The sequence below is a fragment of the Xenopus laevis genome, chromosome 1S (assembly GCF_017654675.1).
Source record: "Xenopus laevis strain J_2021 chromosome 1S, Xenopus_laevis_v10.1, whole genome shotgun sequence".
NCBI lineage: Eukaryota > Metazoa > Chordata > Amphibia > Anura > Pipidae > Xenopus > Xenopus laevis.
Genome location: NC_054372.1, coordinates 159970885 through 159994615, shown reverse-complemented (window position 1 = coordinate 159994615; position 23731 = coordinate 159970885). Strand labels below are relative to the sequence as shown.

At 35.7% G+C, this 23731-nt stretch overlaps 1 protein-coding gene across 2 annotated transcripts in view; it reads left to right on the top strand.

The window, feature by feature from the left end:
* ap3s1.S (adaptor related protein complex 3 subunit sigma 1 S homeolog) overlaps positions 1-23731 on the top strand; it is a 30867-nt gene that overhangs the window by 4577 nt on the left and 2559 nt on the right. Inside the window, exons 2-6 of one of the 2 annotated variants that reach the window (XM_041572996.1) lie at positions 2388-2479; positions 3544-3655; positions 12125-12196; positions 13738-13845; positions 18548-18589. In XM_041572996.1, the coding sequence (XP_041428930.1) occupies positions 2388-2479; positions 3544-3655; positions 12125-12196; positions 13738-13845; positions 18548-18583 (420 nt within the window). In that variant the 3' untranslated portion in view covers positions 18584-18589. 2 annotated transcript variants of the gene reach the window in all.

Genomic DNA, 23731 nt, shown 5'->3' with positions numbered 1-23731 from the left:
CTGTCATATATAGGTATGGGATCCATTATTCAGAAACTAGTTATCCAGAAAGCTCTGAATTACAGGAGGGCAGTCTCCCATAGACTCAATTTTAATCAAATATTTCAGATGTTTAAAATTTGATTTCCTTTTGCTCTGTAATAATAAAAAAGTACCTTGACCTTGGTCCCAACTAAGATATAATGAATCCTTATTAGAGGCAGAACAATTTAGCTCTTTAGCTTTTTTTAATATTAAATTAATTTTAAGAAGACTAAGGGGCAGATTTATTAAAATGAATTGTTCAGTATAAAAATAAAAACTGGATAAATAGGCTGTGCAAAATAAAAAATTATTCTAATATAGTTAGGCAAAAATGTAATGTATAAAGGCTGGAGTGACTGGATGTGTAATAACAGAACAGAACACTGCTTCCTGCTTTTCAGCTCTCTTGGTTTCCACTGACTGGTTACCAGGCCGTAACCAATCAGTGACTTGAGGGGGGGGGCACATGGGCCATAACTGTTGCTTTTGAATCCGAGCTGAATGCTGAGGATCGATTGCAAACTCACGGAATGGTTATGTTCCATGTGGCCCCCTTCAAGTCGCTGACTAACTCAGAGTAAAGCTGGCCATACATGAAGACATTGCCGAGTTGGTCTAAAGGACCAATATCGGCAGCTTGATCTGCCCGTGCATGGCCACCTTTAGAGAGATGAAAGGCAGGAAGTAGTGTTCTGTTATGTTGCACATCCAGTCACTCCAGCCATTATACATTACATTTTTATCTGACTATATTAGAAACATTTTTTTATTTTGCACTGTCTATCTATTTATCCAGTTTTTATTTTTGCACTGAACTGTTCCTTAATCTGCCCTTTATTTATTTTATGGTCAAAACGATCAAATTCGAATTGTGAATAATCCAAACTCGATTCGAATTTGAATTTCGAGATTTATCAAACCTTGCCCTTTTAAAAAATTTTAACTAGACTCTTCGCCAACTTAAACCTGCCGAGTTCATGTATGTCAATGGGAGAGGTCTAGTGACCAATTTGAAGATGTTACTAGCCTTCCTGACATTTCGGAGAAAAAACTCGATTCGAGTTTGGTCAAATTCGAGTTTGGTTGGTAATATTCGTTCAAGTTTTAGATATTCTATGTTTTTTATTAAATAACCCCCCAATCGAATTTCGAGTATATTCTAATTTATTAGAGTTAAAAAAATTAACATGAATTTGAAAATCGACCTTTGATAAATTCACCTCCCAATGAATGAAAATCCAAATTACCGGAAATATTACTTATCTGAAAAACTCCAGGTCCCGAGCACTCTGAATACAGGTCCCACCCATGTGATTAAATGGGCAGTATCCAAAAAAATACAGTATGATATACTGTACTGTTAGTCTGCAATTGATTTGACTAAATGGTTTGATCCTCCTAAATGTTCTGTCTCCAATACAACTCTTAGGGGTGGTTTTCTTGATGTCCTGATGCTTGACTTAACAGCAAGATGTGATAAATGCAAAGTATGTCACTCAATACATAAATTGTTCCTTTTGGGAGTGAGCCAGATTGGCTGTTGCTGCAGCATATTTGGTAACGGGTGAGTTGGCAGCATAAAGATGAATTCAAAGGCACATCAAGATACCATATTGTCCCTGGTATGTATATGTGATTATATATCAGAGACTTGAGGGGGACACATGGGACATAATTGTTGATTTTGAATCTGAGCTGAATGCTGAGGATCAATTGCAAACTCACTGAACAGTTATGTCCCATGTGCCCCCCCTTAAAGTCACTGGGGCTCATTTATAAACACTGGAGCAAATTTGCACCTGGGGAGTAACCTATAGCAACCAATCAGTGATTAGCTTTTTTTCAGTCAGCTGCAGGGTGAACACTGAAAGCAAACATCTGATTTGTTGCTATGGATTACTGCCCAGAAGCAAATTGGCCCAGTGTTTATAAATGAGCCCAACTGACACTAACGTGCAGTTAGAGAGCTGCAAAGCAGGAAGTAGTGTTCTGTTATGTTAGACATCCAGTCACTCCAGCCTTTATACATTACATTTTTGGCTAACTAACTATATTAGAAACATTTTTTTTATTTTACACGGCCTATCTATTTACCCAATTTTTATTTTTACACTGAACTGTTCCTTTAAGATGTCTTTCAGCGTGTTCTGTACCTAAAGGATAAACAAAAAACGCCCACACATTTTTATGAAAAAAAGGAATGCCTGTTTAAAGGAAGATTTATTTTTATGTGCAGATATATTTTAATATATCAAGCCTTTTGTTTTATTGGTCTTTCCAGAATTGTACGTACTGAATTGTTCTTAATATATCTGAAGGTGGCAATTTTAAACAGTGACGTTGATTGTTATTTTTATCTGCAGAGTGAAGATACACAACAACAGATTGTAAGAGAAACATTCCACCTGGTATCCAAAAGAGATGAAAATGTTTGCAATTTCTTAGAAGGAGGCTTGTAAGTGTTTTGAGATCTCAGTTGAGGCCCTTATAAGTGAACACTGCTACAAACCTTTTATTCCAGCAACATTAGCTTTTCCCTTGAACGATGCTAAAATGGCAATGTCAGCCAAAAGCCAGCGCAAACTTACATACAGAAGCCCGTTTAAGTCATAATTGCATTTAAATGTATTTTTATTAAAGGGCATGTAAAGTCTAAAATAAAATAAGGCTAGAAATGCTGTATTTTGTATACTAAATATAAACATGAACTTACTGCACCACAAGCCTAATCAAACAAATAATTTATGCTTTCAAAGTTGGCTACAGGGGGTCACCATCTTGTAACTTTGTTAAACATCTTTGCAAGACTAACACTAAGTGCACATGCTCAGTGTGGTCTGGGTTGCTTAGGGATCGTCGTAAACAAAGCTGCTTGAGTTCTGCATGACTGGTAAGTAAGGCGGGGGCTCCCCCTGCTGTTCATAAGTATGATTGTTTCCCTGCTCAGCAGTTAGGGACCGTCTGACAATTCCTATCCACAGCAGTAAATGAAGGGAGAATTTCACTGCATACAGTCAGGTCTCTTATAAAAATGGTACACATTAAAAATGGGATTTTATTTTTTTGGCTTTACATGCCCTTTAACATGTATTTTCAGAGAGTCAACATATTGTGCAGCACTGTAAGATAACGATATACAAAGAAATCACATGAATAATATATAACATACAGAGTTACATGCATAACAACCAGTACCAGAACAAAATGTGTGGAAGGACCTTTGCAAAAATAACTTACAATCTAAAGTGGAAGGGAATGAGGCTCAAGGTGCAGGAGTGGGCAAGATAAAAAAAAAATAGTTTTTATAATTATAACGTCTAATTTCTGTATCATGCTTATGAACATGTTAGTTTTAGAAAGAGATATATGTCCAAATGGGATTCACCTGTAAAACTTATATGACATCCATTCAGCAATTTCCTAATGTGTTTCAATTGCAATTGGTAACACTTAATATTTGAATAAAAAATTGGCAAACTTTTTCCCATATGTCTGATTTTTTTTTTATTTTTTATACAGATTAATAGGTGGATCTGACAATAAACTCATATATCGGCATTATGCTACTTTATATTTTGTCTTCTGTGTGGATTCTTCAGAAAGTGAACTTGGCATTCTAGATCTTATACAAGTAAGTACAAGTATTCATTATGTTCAGTATATAGGCTTAAAACAATTCTAATATGTAAAAAGTGCGTCCACATCTGAAACAGCAATTGTAGCATAGGGATCATCAATAATAACATAAACACCTAAAGTTGCTGTGTTGAAAATGTAAAACAGGAGGCTAAACAGCTTCCCACAGTTATGGACAAGCAAAAATAAATTCTGTAAATTGTATTACCACTGCACCTGTTGGGGAATTTTGTATGTGGTGTTTGTCTTCGTTGCAGAGTCTTTCTGTTAATAAGAGTAGCAGGAATGGCTTTTCAGACTGAGAGTTTCTTTTTTAAAGGGGAACTATTGCGATAATAAAAATTTAATATAAGCTTCATCATACTAAGAAACTTTGTAAATACAATCAATTTAAAAATTCTGCATAGTTTCTTTTTTCAGATAGTCATTGACAGTTAGATCCAATATATCTTATAGGGGGAGTTCATTTCCTAGCAGATGTATTGGCGCTCACTGAAATAACTGATCCCAGTACAAACAAAATCTAACAAAATAACTGCCTTTTGCACAAATCCTGCATGTAGAGAGACATGATGTCTGGTGATTTTAATAGTGAGCTCTAATACATCTTCTAGGCAGAAGGAGCCCCCTATAAGATATATTGTCTCTGTCTATGAATATCTGACACCCAACTCCTGCATGAAGAGATAATGAAGAGAAACAGACGCTGAGAGAGGAATAGTGAAGATGAACTTGATTATTTCAGAAACAGTACAGAAGTTGTTGATTATATTTAGAACGTTTATATTTATATTACATTTTCATGATAGTTCCCCTTTAATCTTACTTTTGGCAATGGCAACCGTGTAGTTTTGAACGGTATGAGAACCATTGGTAGTGTCCCAATTTTTCGTATTTTTATTTCTTTGTTGTTTATAATGTTCACAGACGTGTGTTCCTCTCTTTTGTGCAACTAGAAGGCTTGATGTTTGCAGCGTAAAGGGGTTGTTCACCTTCCAAACACTTTTTTCAATTCAGTTGTTTTTAGATTGTTCCCCAGAAACAAAGACTTTTTTCAATTACTTTCCATTGTTTATTTTTTTCCAAAATCTAAGTTTAAAGGTGAATGTTCCTGTCTCTGGTGTTTGAGTCTGGCAGCTCAGTAATTCAGGCGCAAACTCTGAACTGTTACAATTTTGCAACATTGAGTTGATACATTTCTCAGCAGCATCTCTGTACTATTTGCAACTATTGTATCAATTCTAACAGCTGCCTGTAATGAAACCCAGAGATTCTGCTCAGCAGGGACAAAGATAACAAATGTATCAACTAAATGTATCAATTTAGAACATTTTACAGGATCGGCGACCCCCCCCTCCCAGAGCTGATTCAGGAGAGAAATTACACGTTACACATCAATATTAGAAAAACCGTCACACATAGAAAATAGAAAGTCATTGGAAAAAGTCGTTATTTCTGGTGATCTATCTGATAACTAGTTGTTTGAAGTTGAACAACCCCTTTAAAAAACAGTTTTGCTTTTCTAGTATGCTTTAGCTATACATGTAAACTGTTCTTTGCGCCGTGACAAACTGTAGTAGCTTGTTCTCAATTGTGCTGATGGCTCTTCCTGTAAAAGGGTTTCTTTGGTTGTATGTGTCGACTAATTCACTTCAGGGTTCGACTGAACTAGATTTAGATAATGTTTTAATTTATTTGAAGGCAGAGTAATTATGCTGTAAATGCTGCTTTTGATTATTCTACTGAAGTCTTGGCTTATAAAATATTCATTGAGTAACACAAAGCTAGCATGAAATATTAATGCTGGCCTGGCCTAGATATGTTTATACTCTTGCAGATTGTATTCTGTTTAATTGCAGTTGGCCTTTGTGCAATGTTTAATGCTTATGAACATGTACATTAATGGATCATGTCTTAACATAATTTCACACCCTTTGCACCACTTCATGATTGCTTTAAAGGGGACCCGTCGCCCAAAACAAATATTCCAAATCCTATTTTATCATGTTAGTCAAGGAAAACAAACTTTAATTACACTGTATAAATTATTTGAATCTTATTTCCATCAGTCTGGGAACTCATAATTATAGCAAGCAGGCAGGAGCCATTTTGTGGACACTCTAAAAATCTTGTTTGTGCACCAGAATGGGGGATCCGATGTCCCAGGAGAACTACTGGGGCATCTTTGGAGACACATATCTTTACTGCTAAAGGGCTGTGGTTGCCTTGGGCTGGTACAGGCTGGCCCAAAACATAATGTACAACATTTCTAGCTACTTCTTTAGTTCTGCTTTAAGCCATTTGATATGCAAGTTCAGGTCCTACTGCTTTGTCAACAGAAGATGGCGCTAAATACTTGAAATGCAGCTCTAGTGTATAACCAAGTTCTTATGGTTTTAAGACAGATGAATGGAATTTTGGTGTGATGATGTGAATAAAACCACGCCTAATTTGACTGTCAGAAGTCACAAGTAAGCAAATGAGATTTCTGCAGCCATCCATCCAATTTTTTTGTCCAAGTGGTCTAAATGCACTTGAATATATATCTGAAATATTCAGATCTAACCAAATTTCAAAATTCCTGATAACAGAACCAGAATAAATTGAGGCTTTAATTGCTATAGAAACAGAACCAACTCTTTAAGTCTTTATAAACATAGGTACGGTAGTTGTTCAAAACTATAGAGATGTTGAAGTAATTGTCTATGTTTTTGGTATGTAACATCAAGAAGCAACTCTTATCAGTCTCTTAAGCGCTAATGTGAAAATAACTGTACAGTAAGCAAACTTTAGAGCATTTTCAGGTATGGTATCCCTTATTCAGAAACCTGTTATCCAGAAAGCTCAGTTGCAATAAGGGACACTGTCTTCAGAAGCAGTGTCAGAACAAGAACTATTCGTAGGATACTTGGGCTTATTATGGGAAATCCGAGGCAAACATCACCATGTGCAATGCCAAGCTTTGGCTAAAGTGTTTTAATCGTCATCACCTTTACACTCTGCAACAGTGGAAATGTGTATAGTGATGGCATTTTACATCTGGCAGTTTTAAAATCTGGCTGCTAGCCAAAGAACGTTATAATGTCAATGTTAAAGTTTGGTGGAGGAGGACTAATGTTCAGATATTCAATGGCAATTTTTAATTCTACAGTGTAAAATCCTAATCTCTATTTTTAATAATGCCACGCTTCCTGCGAGTTTCTGACATTTGTGTAAATTGGAATCCGTTAAGAGAAAGTATTTTTTATGATTTGTGGTTTTGTGTTGTGGCTTTTTGTATAAAACATCACCCATTTAAAATTTCATAAGGCTGGATATATTCTTCCAGTTATTAACTGCTATTCTGGCGAAAGTAAACGTTGGCAATGTCAACTCACACAAATTCTTATCGGGGTTGTTCTACTATCCTGTAGTATGATTCAGAGACTGATATTCTGAGACAATTTGCAGTTGGTTTTAATGATTTTTTTATGGTTTTTGAGTTGTTTTGGCTTATTATCCCAGAAGCTCTTTAGTTTGCAATTTCAGCAATCTGGTTACTTGGGTGCAAATTAGCCTAGAAATGTAAAGGATGCTTAAAGTCAGCCATTCTATTACATTCTAAAATTTAAAGTAAAGGTGAACACCCCTTAAAATAACCACCCTTATTCTAACCCCCTTCATATCAGCTGCTTCCAGTGATTCGCACCCAAATCAAACGCATCCATTGAAATGCAAAGAAAATGCACATAAAATCATCAGGCAGGCAGGGTAAAAATAGATATCAAAATATCTTGTATTACTGGGCCTATACTGCAAGCTGGCTATACAATGCCTTTGTGAAATAGCTTGTAGGACCTCTATCTCTTGTTTTGGGTATACATGCACAAGAAGTTGTGAGTTTTCTTCAAAAAGTAAAGACCAAGATTATAAGTAAAAATTCAAATCATTTATTAGGACATAACGCGTATCGTGCCTACTGGGGAACTTACTCATACTAAGTACGCACGCACGCACGCACGCACGCACGCACGCACGCACACACACACACACACTATATATATAAAATTATACAAAAAGCTGCACTCCTAGGACTTATTTAGTGAAAAAAATCAAATAAAGTTTTATTCAACGTTTCGGCAACAATACTCCTGCCGTCTTCAGGAAGGTCACCCTTCAGTTGGCTATAGTAAGGCATGCCTTTAACCTGGGACTAATGTCTTTCACTTGTTTATGGACTGCGGCTCACAACATGCATTGGATAGATAAGGGTTTTATTCAACATTTTCTTTAATAAAGCCAAGCAAATAGTCTTCTTTTTAAGGATAATTTGACTGAGAGATCAGTTTCATTAGCCTTTAGAAAGGAGTGTATGTCTTCAGAGCAAGCATGAAGAACCATCAGTATCCAAGACCATCAGTTATAAACAGTAAATTGTAATGTCACTTAGGGCATGTGAGCTATATAAAGTTGTTTATAATATGATATAATGCATCCCAACATTATACAGGTATGGGATCCATTATCTGGAAACCTGTTATCCAGAACGCGGGCAATTTGTCTCTCATAGACTCCTTTTTATTCATATAATCCAAATTTTTTTAAAATTATTTCCTTTTTCTCTGTAATAGTAAAACAGTGCCTTATACTTGATCCCAGCTAAGATATCATTGTGAGAAACACTCACCCTGGTGGTCCAATGGGCCGGCGGGGAAGCCTGCCACGCTTCTCCTCTCTGCTGTAGTGCCGGTTTCCTAAGGGCGCGTGCAGCGTGTACTTCCTCCTTTTACAGGCGCATTGGCGCTGGTGTGATGACGTTAGCGTGCAATGGCGCCAAATTCAAAAGGTATTTAAAGAGACTTCAGCATTGAATTTATTGCCCGTTGTTAGGTTCATCTCTTAGAGTTCCTGGGTGCCCTTTTGTCTGCTCCTGTTATCTGATTCCTGTTTTAACCCCTGCCTCCCTGACTAATCTGTATCCTGTGATCCTGACCTTGGCCTGTTACCCGACTATTCAGAATTCCGTAATCTGATCCGTACCTGTTTGACTCTTCTGATTGATCTTCTGGTTTTGACCCTTGCCTGTCCGACTTTGCTTGTATTCTGCCCGCACTGACCTGGCCTGATTTGACTACTCTTTTGTCTGTTCCTTGAACTGTGACCTTCTGCCCAAAAAGACTTTGCCTCTGCTCGTCCACAACCCTTAGCTTGGCTCCTCTCTTAATAAAACCTGGCGGCATCCAATTAGCCGAGGGCTCCTCCCGAGGTTAAAGGCGGAAGCAAGAGCTGAGACCAGGGAGCCTAGTATTGGTTCTGGATTTTGGGTACCGATCGTGACAATCATTAATCCTTATTGGAAGCAAAACTAGCCTATTGGGTTTATTTAATGTTTACACGATTTTATAGTGGACTTAAAGGGCACCAATCATGACCAAAATCATTTACTAAGTAAATACACTATGTGAAAGTTCAAGAAATCCGATTTTTAAAACAGTTAGAATTGTTTGTATAATGTAAATGATCAGCTCACTATTCCTTCTGCAAGATCTCCCCTATCTCCCCTGCAGTTCTAGCTGAGGCAGGCATCTTGGATTTCACTGGCTCCTCCTACCTATATCTTCCCAGCCAACTGTAGCTCTGAAATCTCGCACATGCTCAGTTCAAATTCCTTGCTTGCTTATCAACCCTTGTAAGCTATTTTTAAATCAGCCAAACCTGTGTGTTAGCTGCTGTACAGTAGTGCTGCCACCTGCTGGAAGTTAGCAGATGGCAGCACTTCTAGTGGAGGAGTTTACTAAAACAAGGCATTCTGGGTAGAATACTCAAAGCAGTGTTACAATCTGAGCATGCTCCTGAAATTTGCACATTAGAGTCTCTGTTAGAGTCTCAATATGGCCTCCCTCAGTGAAAGAACCCATTTGACAAAGTAAGGGATTTTTTTAAAACCTGCAGTTTTTTCAAAAAACTATATATGTAGTTTGATTAAACGTGTTTAGCTTGTACTGGTCAGATTGTTAATATGTGTTTGATTTTGGCTGTGATAGGTGCCCTTTAAGGTATGAAGAGTTCATCAGATTATTTTTTTCAAGTATAGGAAAACACCTACAGCAAATCAGTTTCTGCTATTCAGTTTATTTATTTTACAAATGAGTTTTATGCTAGTTCTGTTCTTAGTGTCTAGCATCTGTACATCACATTTGGTTCCTCTTTAACCACACTCCATTACAGGCAGATGTCTGTGATTTTAGCTGCCTTTAGTTTTTTTCTTTTTTGAACATTTACTTTTGAACTCTTGTCCGTTCTTGTTACCACAGTTCTTTGTTAATAATTTTGTATTCTGTGTTTCTTCTTTATACTGTTTTTCCCATCAGTGTGGGTAAAAGTCCCCAGTGTAAGCAATGTTACAAAGAACAGGGAGTTGTCTGTAAAAAACCAAATTTTTAGAGAAGTAAAATATTGGCTTGAAATAACTCCACAGAATTCAGTTACTCAATAGCTTGACTAATAGACTGTCTTTGTTTGTCTATGATTGGTTTATGGATAAACCACCTCTGGAACAAAGAGCAGTAACTCCTGGCACTTCTGCAAGTGTTTACAACTGGAGGGAATACGCCTGCGTAACACAACCCGACAACCTTTAACACTTTGGATCACTTTTGTCAGTGTAGCATTAGTCTGAGTCTGCTTTTCTTATGCCCTTGAATGGGAATAATACTCACTTTGTTTAAAGGAGAAGGAAAGTCTGTTAGCACTTGGGTGTGCCAAATATTAGGCACCCTTAAGTGATTGTATTGACTTACCTGAAACCTCGGGCCGGTGAGCCTATCAGCAGAAAACTGCACCGGCCTGGGGTTATACCATCGAGCACCACAGAGCGTTTCTCTTCTGTCCTCCTCTTTCTTCGTGTGTGTTTTTTTTTTAACTAATAACTAAAAAGTCGGCTATTTCGTTCTACTGCGCATGCGTTTGCCCGGGGAAATATAAAAAAAGAAGACGTCGGTAGAAGATCTCTCCATGGAGAGAGCACCGTCCCGGATAAGTCAATACAATCCCTTGGGGGTGCCTAACATTTGGCACCCCCAAGTGCCAACAGACTTTCCTTCTCCTTTAAAGGGCATGTTAAGCCAAAAAAATAAAATCCCATTTTTACTTTCTTCAATTTAAAAGAAACCTATCTCCAATATACTTTAATTAAAAAATGTGTACTGTGTTTTTATAAGAAACCTGACTGTATGCAGTGAAATTCTCCCTTGATTTACTGCTGTGGATAGGAATTGTCAGACGGTCCCTAACTGCTGAGCAGGGAAACAATCATACTTATGAACAGCAGGGGGAGCCCCTGCCTTACTTACCAGCCATGCAGAACTCAAGCAGCTTTGTTTATGACGATCCCTAGGCAGCCCAGACCACACTGAGCATGTGCACTTAGTCTTAGTCTTGCAAAGATGTCTAACAAAGTTACAAGATGGTGACCCCCTGTAGCCAACTTTGAAAGCATAAATTATTTGTTTGATTAGGCTTGTGGTGCAGTAAGTTCATGTTTATATTTAGTATACAAAATACAGCATTTCTAGCCTTATTCTATTTTAGACTTTACATGCCCTTTAATTCTTTGCATCATTCTCCGCTTCTGCTTGCATTCTGCAGAGCTAAACGGTGGTGCTGCATTTGTGAGTGCAAAGATTAAGGAAACAAGCTGCAATGTTTGGATCAGACATTTAGTGGTAGTGTGCTAGGACATAACCAATGCTAAAGCAAGTAGAAAATCTGCAATTTCATTCAGAATGCTGGCAGATTGATAGAAGCATTGCGTTTTTGGATTTTGCTGCTCTACTCACATCAGCAATAGACTATTAAAGGAGCAGTTCAGTGTAAAAATAAAAACAGTTTAAATAGATAGGTTTTGCAAAATAAAACAAGTTTCTAATACAATCAGTTAGCCAAAGATGTAATCATTAGTGATGGGAGAATCTAACCCGTTTCGTTTCGCCAAATAATCACCCAATGAAATCTATGGGCTAAGTAACTATATTGAAAACATTTTTTTATTTTGCACAGCCTATCTGTTTACCCAGTTTTTATTTTTATACTGAACAATTCCTTTTACATGTAAAGATGTATAATTGGCAGTTGTGATTCTAAATATGTTTGCAAAGGGGAAGTCTACAACTTTCATAATTGCAATACAATTATTGCAGGTCTGACTGATGGGGTAAAGGGAAGGCACTACCAGACCCAGTATGAGCTGGTATGTTTTCTTCTCATTATCCAATAACAAATATCAGAACTGCTGCAGGAAATGATCTCCCTTCACATTTTCCTGCAATTAAGCCAAAGCACCACAAGTAATAGGTTTTGTGCTAAAAACTAAATTACTTCAATTTTTAACATCTAAAATCGTATCCGTGAAAAAATCAAGGTATATGTCCTTTTTAAGTTCATATGTTGTGCGGCCTCATGTGAAATTCTTGTTTTATCTCCACAGGTGTTCGTAGAGACTCTGGACAAATGCTTTGAAAATGTCTGTGAGCTGGATTTAATATTCCACGTAGATAAGGTATGGTGGCAGAAGGTTAAACAGTCCCATGGATCTGAGGAAAGCTAACTTAGTAATGTATGGGTTGTGGGAATACCAAGAAGGCCATAATGCATATTAGTATTCTTCTTAAATTATTCTACTAGCAAATTTGATCAGTTCCTTGAATGAAAGCAAATTGTATATTCCAGCTATTATGATGTAGGTTTAAGGTTGTGTTGTTTTTGCTTGTTTAAAGTGTAATGTTTGCAATACAGTAGAACCCCACTTTTATGTTTCCATGGATTATTCACAACTGTATGGTTGTAATGCAGTGTATATGCTGCATCAGTTTCTTCACGCATCTTACGTTTCCCAATAATTTTCTTTGTCTTTAGAGGCCGCCCCAGATAACTGTAAAGGTGGGGTTCTACTGGACAGGTATGGGATCTGTTATAAGGAAACCCCTTATCAAGAAAGCACTAAATTCAGTCCTATAGACTCCATTTTATCCAAATCCAATTTTTTAAGATATAATGAATTATTATCGGAAGCAAAACCATGATTACATGATTTTCTAGTAGACTTACGGTATGAAGGGCCAAATTACAGAAAGGTCTGTTTTCCGGAAAGCACCAGGTCCTGAACAGTCTAAATAACAGGTCCCATACCTGTAGTTAAAATATAGATTGCCTGTTTGCTAGAGCATACGCCCAATACAACCCTGTCATCTTGGGGTGAATGTTTATGGATTTGTAGCCTTTGGTCTCCTTCAGTTGACTAAATGGGCGGTGCAGCATTGTACTTGGCTTGCTCAGACTGTCCTATAGTTTTATATGCCAAGAGATGGGCAAAAAATGCCTTGGATCATTGACACAAGAGTTAAGTGTTTATGGCATCCAATGTGTTGTTTACCTTCCAAAACCTTTTTTTAGTTTAATTGTATTGCAGAAATAAACATTTTTTTTCAGTTACTTTATTTTTTTATTTGTGACCTTTTTTCTAATATTGATTCACCTTCAAAAATTTTTTTCAGTTTAGTTGGTTTCAGAAAGCTCACCAGAAATAGACTTCCCAATTACTTTCTATTTTCTATGTGTGAACGTTAATCTAATATTGAAGAGTTAAGTTTAATTTTTCACCTTCTAAAGCAGCTTGGGGGGGGGTCGCCAATGCTTTAACTGTTCTAAATTGATGCATTTAGTTGATATATTTATCTTTGTCCCTGCTGAGCAGAATCCCTGAGCTTCATTTAAGCTAACTGTTAGAATTGATACAATAGTTGCTAATATTGCACAGATGCTGCTGAGAAATGTATCAAATAAATGTAGCAAATTGTAACAGTTCAGAGTCTGCCCCTGGATCACTGAGCTGAGACACCAGAGACATAAACACTAACCTTTAAACTTCAATTTTGGAAAAACAATGAAAATAAAACATTGAAAGTAATGGGAAAAAAAGGCTTTGTTTATGGTGAACAATCTGAAAACAACTGAACTGAACAAAAGTTTTTGGAAAGTGAACAACCCCTTTAAGCTATAGTTTTGTGAATAAATACCTTGCATATTCTGTGCTTCCTTCAGGTTCACAACATCCTTGCAGAAATGGTGATGGGAGGTATGGTACTAGAAACTAATATGAATGAAATTGTCACTCAAATTGATGCACAGACAAAGCTGGAAAAGTCAGAGGTGAGGATATGAATCGTTATGCTTTTGGGGTTTCATTACTTCACAAGCATTTAGTATTGTTTTTCCTTAACTTGGTTTTATTTCATGGTATTCACTGCAGTAAAAAAAAATGCAGAGTTAAAGTCTAAACATGATGAGCTTGAATATGAGGAACATAAACTACAAGGTGTATATTACAAAATACTGTATGTCCTTTCGCTGTTACAAAGATACATTGAATGCTTGACAGCAAATGTAAATATACACCCAGCAAAGGAACAGAGCAGCTCATTAATCATCACTGTAACAGAGTGTACAGCACAAAATATTTTATTCATTTATTATGAAAAGCTGCATTGTGTTTGATGTAAAAGGTTACAAGGGAAGACATTTGAGTTTTAGGGAGTAAAAGGGGGTGGGGAACCCAACCGATCAAATACAAAGTAAATATCAAGAAAAGGTTTTTGCATCCCTTAATTTTCACAATATCTGATCCCAAATGCATTTGCATATTTAAAGTGAAGCATATTACTTGCACAACTTTAACCATTTTCCTCAATGTCAAGAATGTGTTTTAACAAACTGGGACCTTTTTCAAAGAATTTTCTGTTTTGATCAGTATTTCAGTTCATCAAATTGTGTATGTTGTAAAGTCACACTCTAATCTTTGTTATCAGGGATTTTTTTCTCAAACTCCTAAGCCCTAAAAATGAACACGCTATGTTGCTTTCATTATTCTAACTGCACAACACCAAAGCAGGTTAAGTTGTGGTTAAACAGTTGCGGCTACCTCTGTATTCAATGTTCGATTAAACTTTTAGTTCTTATTAACTGAAAGCATTTTAAAGTAAACTGTGAAACAAATTTATTTTACAGCCCCTGTAGCATAGTAAGAAGCAACATCACCATTGGTGTTTGTCTCCAATGTTAATAAATAGGGATGCACCGAATCCACTATTTTGGATTCAACCGAACCTCCGAATCCTTTGTGAAAGATTCAGCCGAATACCGAACCGAATCCGAACCCTAATTTGCATATGGAAATTAGGGGTGGGAAGGGGAAAAATATTTTACTTCCTTGTTTTGTGACGAAAAGTCACGCATTTTGCATATGCAAATTAGGATTCAGCTGCAGTGATTTGAGAAAAACACAGCAGCTTCGGAAAATGAGGTGCCAAGAGTGCCATCCCGCTGGCGATTTTTCATTATAGCCGGCGGGAAGGCAGTTCGGGGAGATTTTCGCCCCGAAAAAGAGATTTGTCGCCAGGGCGACTAAACTACCCAAATCTGCCAGTGTGCCCTTACTGGTTTGGTATCTTATTTAATCCTTAAATAATAATACCAAAGGCTGATCCTTCTAATGATATGAGTGTGATTTAGCACATTGATGAAAAAGGCTATTATTTTTTTTCCTTTTAAAGGAGAATTCAACCCATTTGGTGCTAAAATCCCACCCCCTCCCCTGTGTTGCCCCTCCCCCCCTGGACCTACCTTCCCCCGGGCAAATGCCCCTAACTTGTTACTGACCCCTCCTGTATTCGCCGGCATTTGGTGGCGCATGCGCATTAGAGGGATTTATCGGTAAGGATCTACTGCACATGCGCCGAAAGACAGGAAGTTTCCCATTGGTCTGTATGGGACTGCAACAAAATGGCATCAATCCAAGGAAACTGTAAAATTTGGAGACATAAAATGGGGGTTCTACTGTTTTTTTTACCTAGGACTGTTTTTTTGAATATTAAACACTTATTGACATCTGCTTTTCTATGTATTTGTCTGTTTACAGGTTATTTGTATAGATAGGTAAACCATTATTATTGATGAAGATTGTATCATAATATGTAAATTATATTAATTATTGGTGTATAGTACACTTTCCTTGATTTCTTAAACCAAGTTTGTGTATTTTCAAATAAATGAATAATTCACAAGTTATAGTCCAAAATTGTAACAACACAGTTCCCTATATATATTTTGGCATGTGTCATGTTCCAGTATTGAGGCTCCAAATATCACTGTATTCCATATACACATTTTGAGGTGTTTACTTCTAATTATGAGTGCTCTATAATGATTTACATGTACATATTTATTTGAAAATGGCTGTGCACACTATTGCTTTGGCGAGAGTCTACTTAGTCAGCAATAGCTGGCGGTGCGTTAGACTAAAAATGAAAAATGTTTTTAAGCAAAAAGAATCCCAATTTGCACTCTGTAGATAAGTCTCAATTCATTAAATTTTATTTAAACAAATAAAGACAAAGAGTCTTATTAATGAATCACTGTTACTTAAGCTCATACTTCCCTCTCAAGGCTGCAAACTGGTGTTCAGGATTCTTTACCAGCACAATTGATTTTTAATCAGGCTTTCATATGAATTGTTCTATTTATATAATCAATCAATAATGAATTTATATTTGATTATTATGAGTAACATTGCACATGAATTGTTATACAAATGTGTAATTATTGTGATACATACATATGAAATTGATAGTCTGTGATTAATTAAGACTTGTTTAAATAAAAAAATTTAATGAATTGAGATTCTTTTTGCTTAAAAACATTGATTTACATGGCAAGAAACTATAGCTCATATTAAATGCACGGACAACCTTAAAGCAAATCTAACCCTCTTTAGCAATATAATTCTGACTGTAAATATAATGTAGCAGCTCATTCATTAATCATTTACGTCCGTGTGTACATTCATGTTTTGCTTTTTCCCAGGACATCACTGCAAGTTCCTCCTTACCAGATATGATTGCAATTATGCCTAAATATAAATTATACACTGCATTTGTGATAACAGCTTGCCAGTAAATCATTTAAAATGCATACATGGTTTAAATTTATGAATGATACAGACACAGGACAAAAAGTCAAAATATAATTCTGTATTTGCTGTGTTTGTTAATGTTACGATTCGTATAAATCATCGCACAGTTTGGCTCCTATAGCAAAGCCTTCTTATGCAGTATTTGAGTGCAGGAATACAAGTCCATGAAACAGTACATTTCATCTCACCCACCTAATGGTGGCATTTATAAACATGTTCTAACTGATTTTGAGATCCTGGTATTAATATGATTTACTATAATTATCAATAGCCTATAAACCCTATAGTTCTCAGGCATCTTATATTGACAGTGTTGGAGTTGCTTTCACTGAAAAACTTCAGTCTCCAATGCCTCTTGAAAGATTTCTCACACTTGTAGATTTTTCAAAATTTCTCTGCCTAAACTAGAAGTCAGTCAGTATGATGAGCATTAATAACTGTGAGTTCAGCATTAGTTCTTAGTGACTGATGGCAATGATTTTAGCCATTATTCCAAATGTAGCCCAGACTTTTTCAAGTTGGCTGCAGTCCGAAAAATTTCCATGAAATCAGGTTTGACATTTGGCTCGACCACTGAAGGACATACTGCAGTTTCCATCAGGCTTATAACTGCAGGTATGCTATTCCCAGGATAGTGGGTCCCTTCTTGGTATCAGCAGGCCGCTAAACTATTTTCACGGCATTTAGTTCACCTGTGAGGCTTTGTGATATCCATCATCATGGCACACACTATTATTGGATATGATTGTTAAGTAATCTTTACATTTTTAGTTGAAGGCTTTTCTTTTTGCCAGCCCATACCAAAGGCCTATTTTCTTTATTTAAAATACTTCTGGGCCACAAAGCGAACAAGCTTTCAACTGATGTTTAAAAACACCTACTGATCAAGACAAAAGGGGTCATTTATTTTCTTCCCTGGGCAAACGTGCAATAGTGCACCCCTTAGTGCTCAAGGTAGTGGCTGCGCTGAGCACCTTGCCCCTGGAGGCACAGGCTAGCCTTGTACTTAGTACCACTGTCCTGTCCTTCAACCTAAGTTGTGTGACTGAAAAACCCACAAGTTAGAGGATGCCAACATTCTCACCTTTTCCTTAAAGGAGAAGGAAAGGCTAAAACTAAGTAAGCTTTATCAAAAAGGTCTATATAAATGCACCAGTAAACCCTCAAAGTAATGCTGTTATGAGTCCTCTGTCAAAACAAACACTGCATTTCTTTCCTTCTATTGTGTACATATGGATTTCTGTATCAGGCTTCCTGTTTTCAGCATAACCTCCAGGGCCGAGTTTGAGCATGCTCAGTTTGCTCCTCTCCCTCCTCTCATCCCTGCTGTAATCTGAGCTCAGAGCTGTAAGTGAGCAGGGAGAGATTCGGGCAGGAAGTGATGTCACACCAAGCTTATATGGCAGCTTCTATCCTAAACAAACAGAGACAGTGTCTAGAGCTGTTTACTCAGGTATGGTAAAGCATTCTGCAGAATAAATAAAGCGTTCTAACTTGCACTATTGTGGCTAATCTGTTGGCAATAAACTGTCTTAGAGCTTTCCTTCTCCTTTAAAACAGTTTGCATTTTTGAGTAAAAATATATGTAAAACCAAGAAAAAAAACCTTATCTATTTTTGGTGCTTTTGGAATTGAAATTTTAAGCAGTTGAATATGAAAACATACAAGTGTGAAGAATATTAGAAGGCATTTTAATTAGGCTCAAAAGACCTCCAAGTAGAACAACACTGCAGCATAGTCCTGGAATAAGGACATGCAAATGTAAACCCATAAGAAAAGCTAGCAAGGGCTGAAATCCTGTTTTATCTGTGGAACGTTTCTTTTACTGACCCTAAACGACTATTTGCTAAAATGTTTAGCTCTTTCCATTCTTCTCTCTTGCAGAATTTTATCTTTCAGTCTCCCAGACAGGACAGGTAGACAAAGGTACTGCTGATCAAATGTACTTTGTGTACTGCTGAGAAGGTGAAAGCAAAATGATGTCATTGACATTATACCTTATAGGCCAGACTAATTATTAACATAAAATTTTGTGCCAGCCACACAATTTTATTAGTGCCATTCTTATTCTTATTTAAGTTATGTTTTATTAACCCGCGCTTTACTAGATTTTATAGCATTCCATGCTTTTTCTGTTCATTAATGCAAGTGATACTTGTTTTTGTTTTGCTACTGAATATGGATTCCTGTAGAAGGCAGAATTTTTGAACAGTCAGTGTTAGAAGACTGTTAAACACAGATGAACATTTAGGGGGTTATTTACTAAAATCTGAATATTTCTCATTATTTTATAAAAACAACTTTGACCATTTTACCTTATTTATCAAAAAATGTATTTGAAAAAATGTGCTACAGAAAAAGACTCGATGAAGACATCAGAATCGTTTGATGTTTTCCAAACTTGACACCACGAAAACCACAAATTATTTGGCTTATTGTACAAATCCCAGCGCAGATCATGATATCTTCCAATTTTAAAAGGCATATCTGCCATTGACTTCTACGTGTCCGTGGCAGTTTTGAGATGGGAGTATTTTTTAATTTGGGCTTTTAGCGGCTTCGGGGTTTAATAAAGTTTTTTTCTACAACAGAAATAGTGTATTCCCCTGACTTAATACGTCTTAATTTTATCTATCTATATATATCTATATATCTATATATATCTATATATATATATATATATATATATATATATATATATATATATATATATATATATATATATATACATATACATCCTTGATAAAGGCCCAGGCATGGGCCGAAACGTTGGATGCACAAGTTGAAATAAAAACTCTTTTTTCACGAAACATTGGAGTGCGGGTCCTTATCCAATTACTATATATATATATATATATATATATATATATATATATATATATATATATATATATATATATATATATATATATATATATATATATATATATATATATATATATATATATATATATATATATTTTGAATTTCCTTAAAATTTATGAAAGCGCCATTGGCTCTTAGGACGAGATCACAACATCTGCCACGCAATGCCATGATTTGTGTTTTTTTTTTAGCAAATACACTTAGGAAAAGCCATATTGGTAAAAACTATGGGAACTGCAGGTTTATAAATACACTTCGCTGACATACGATGCACAATTTCAATATGGCAGCCAAACTCTGGCAAGATTGATTCAGCATTTACGAATTTACGGCGTTGTATGCTGATGACGTAATTACGTTGCCTATTAACTATCAGTAAAATATTATACATGTAAAACGCTTTTCTCCTTGGCTTTTTTTTACAAAAGTTTACTAAAATGGAATGAGAAAAAAACAGAAATGCATGCTGGGAAAAGAAGACTACAGGCTGAAAAAATGCATATTATGTGTGTGTGGTTTCATTGGCGTATTTACGGTAAACGTCACATGTGATCTCGTCCTAAGTAGAACTTCAGTGCTGCGGATCAGTGTTGCATACAATTTAACTTTTCACTGCTGTTGTGACAGCAAGATTTCTTTTCTTTCCTCTGTTTTGTAGCGTCATCATCTTGAAACAAATTGTATGTAGTCATATAAAACTGATTTTTGAAGTTTAAGTAAGGTAAAAAGGTGTACAAACACTACTGCATTTATGCAGTTTATAATCTGTTAGAATTCTGGGCTCCTCTATACTGAGCACAATGCAGCAGGAAATATTCATTTATGATCACGATTTAGTAAAATAAATAGCTTGTATGCTTTGCATACATTAATTTGGATGTTTATTTGTAATATTTTGTCTGAATAATGTCATAATGCCATGCCCAGCTGCAGATAATAAGTGTAGTTATATACACTAACTAAATAACAGCAGTAGTTCACCTATCATGTTACCCATGTGTGGAAATTCTATATGCACAAATATTGTATTGTGGCAGGTCTCTAAAGTCTGTCCAAAGCCTATAGAATATTTTATGAGTATTTTAAAGATCTATTTTTATTTTATAGATCCAATGAATTGGCACCATTCTTGTCTAATTATGTCTGCAGTGAGATTTTCATACTGGAGGGGAACACAATGTCACATCTAAAAAGAAAACTTGTTGAAACGCATAAGACATATATTTAGGGGCAAAAATTCCAGTTATTTCTTTGGCATTTGTAGTTAATCATTTTGGCGATTATTAAGAGCAGACTTGGCTTCTTTATATTTTGCATCATTCTCATAATACTGATTTAAAAAAAAAAAGTTTTAAACTTTTTTCTAATTTTAGATTTTGTTGGTTGAAAACCCAACAGTCAAGTAGGACCAGCTTCTACAGAACATAATAAAGAAAATCATGTAGTAGACATAAATGCCCATGTGTACATGCCCAGAGAGTACAGATCAATGAGTGGCCATCATTCACAAGCATAGATTTAAAAGAAACACTCCACTGCTTGAATTTAATTGCCTAGTACTACTTACTATAAGGCACCAGTTCAAAATGTTCTTAGAAGCAATTAGGAAATGTACATCATTATGAACAAATCAATATTGAGTTACAACAACTATCATTATTGTAAACCCTTTCAAGAATTAATTATATTTTAAAGGGAGTATATTTTCATATACTAAACCTTAGATCTTGTAAACATTTATCGTTGGAATCAAATTTGCCTGTGTGGGATTCGTCCATATGGCTCCCCTGATTGGAGATGTAGTCAAGCTACCAGCAAAATTATTTATTTATAAAGTGGCACTTACATTTGAAACACTTCCAAAATTCTTCTGCTTGTTTGTAGACTTTTAAAGCCAAAGTGGTAATTTATGATGCCCATTGGCTGTATCTCTTTAAGAATACAGTGTGTCCGACCAGAGTTCCAACATAAGGGCAGGGTACAAAGTAATTACATGTAATTATGTAGCTTCTGGATAAGGATAGTTCCTTTAGAACTATTTTTTACTATACTTACTGTTTTAATCATTTGGTAATATGCGGATATCATAAAAGCAAATCTAGTCACATTTTAATTATTTTTTAAATTTTAAATAATTAAATTAGTAGATTAAAACAGTACATTAAATATTACCAAAGTCGTTAAAGGCTTTGTTGTCTGGGATAAAATGTTTCTAGTGCTATAGCATTCGAAAAATTAATTTTAAAAATCAGAATTAGTCAGAATTACATATTTTTTTAAGGAGTTAATATATACCCTATATGTTCTATATACAAAAGGTTCCATATACAGGCTCAATTCAGCCCCTACATACTGAGTTGGGAGTTTATTGGAAACTTTTGGGCAAGTCAAGAAATTCTGTTGGATGAAGACAGCATAGTTCCATTAATGCATTTCTCTCCTCATACTCCTGCATTATGGACCTGTTGTTGGCCCAGGCTCAATCAAATGTGGCTCAACCCATGGGTAATCAAATTGTGCATAGAGCTGCTCATTTGCTAAGATGTTTGCAACTTTTTTTTTTTTTTTAATTAAATATCAGACAGTGTTTGGAACTTAATGCATGAATTTAGTCAATGTGTAGCTTGTACAATATAGTTTACAGTTAATATATACAATGTGTATTCAATAGTATATTGATATTCCCCTATTAAAGTTAGATTAAGCCTGAAAAAGTGCAACATAATACAAGTAGAGATTATTAACGTGTCTACTATATGCCATAATCCTTACTGGGTACCATACTAGTGACTTTATTCTTCATACACTTACGTTATTCACCTTTTAGCTTTTAACTAGTTTTCTTGCATCCATTGGGCATCCAAAAGCTACTACTATTAGCAGCAGGAAATATCACCTAAGCTAAGAGGTTTCTAAAAATCTGCATATACAAGCTAAAAAATATGTTAATATTGAAACGTTCCTGTTTGAAGTGTTATATATAAATATCCTTCTTTTTTTTTTTTTTTTTTTAAGCTTCAACCTTACATTGAGTTCTGCTTGTAGTTTTTACTATTTTTTTTCTTTTTTTAATTTTGTGGGCCTGGCATATAAAATTTCTAAAATATATTTTCATCTGCTTTCATTACTATCCCTGTGATTCCATGTCTATTAAATGAAACAATTGTCGAAGTCTGTGATCAGTTTGGCCGCATTTTAAGATGCATTCAGACTTCATTTTGTTTTCTTTCTCAGATTCTTTTTGTTTGATTTCATTTAGGAATATTTTGTGCACTGTACAAGCTCTGACACCCTGTTCATCCAGCTTTGTAAAAGCCAGATGCCATCAACTCACCCGTGATGTAATGCTAAAATAAAAATACTGGATGTTATTTTATCCAATTAAATAAGAGGGTGTTTTAAACTCATCTTTTAGTTCATGGGGCATGAACATATTGATAACAGAAAAGGAAAGTGGCTGCATATGGAGATGGGTGTCTTCATCATCTCGGTTCTCAACAAATAACAAATGCCTGTTTCCCATGAGCCTTACTTTGACAATGCAGATAATTTTTGAATAGACTTTTGCTCAGGGAAGAATGTTTTAGTTCTATCTGAAAAGGTCATCATATACTACTATTAACTGTCCTTCCAGTGAACATATTTTATATCATCTACATAATCGTATATAAAAATGAACCCTAGAAGCATTTAACAGTAGTAGAATGTAACCATGTTCTACAACCCTGTTTCTATTTAAAATGTAAATAAAAGGAGAACGGGGGGATTTGCAAATCATTTAAACCATGGATATAATTGTACCTTGTACAAAGACACCATATCAAATGTTAAAACTGAGAAATGTTAAGGCTTTCTACAAACAATATGCTTGTTTTAAATTTGATGCCAACAACATGTTTAATAAAAGCTGTGGCATTTTTCCCACCTCTTTTTTAACAACACACCATAATCATATAGGAACTGAGTAGACCAACTGCTTGAGTTCTGAATGTTGTCCCATTCTTAGCTGATCTAGAATTTCAACTGCTCAATATTTCAGGGTCTCCTTTATTTTATTTTTACTTTTCATAATGCTCCAAATGTTTTTAATCATTGACAGACCAGTATAGCATCTGAATTAATACAGAGCTATGCTAGTGTTATTCATGCAGAATATGACTTGGTATTGTCTGGATGGCAGCATATGTTGCCCCAAAACCTGTA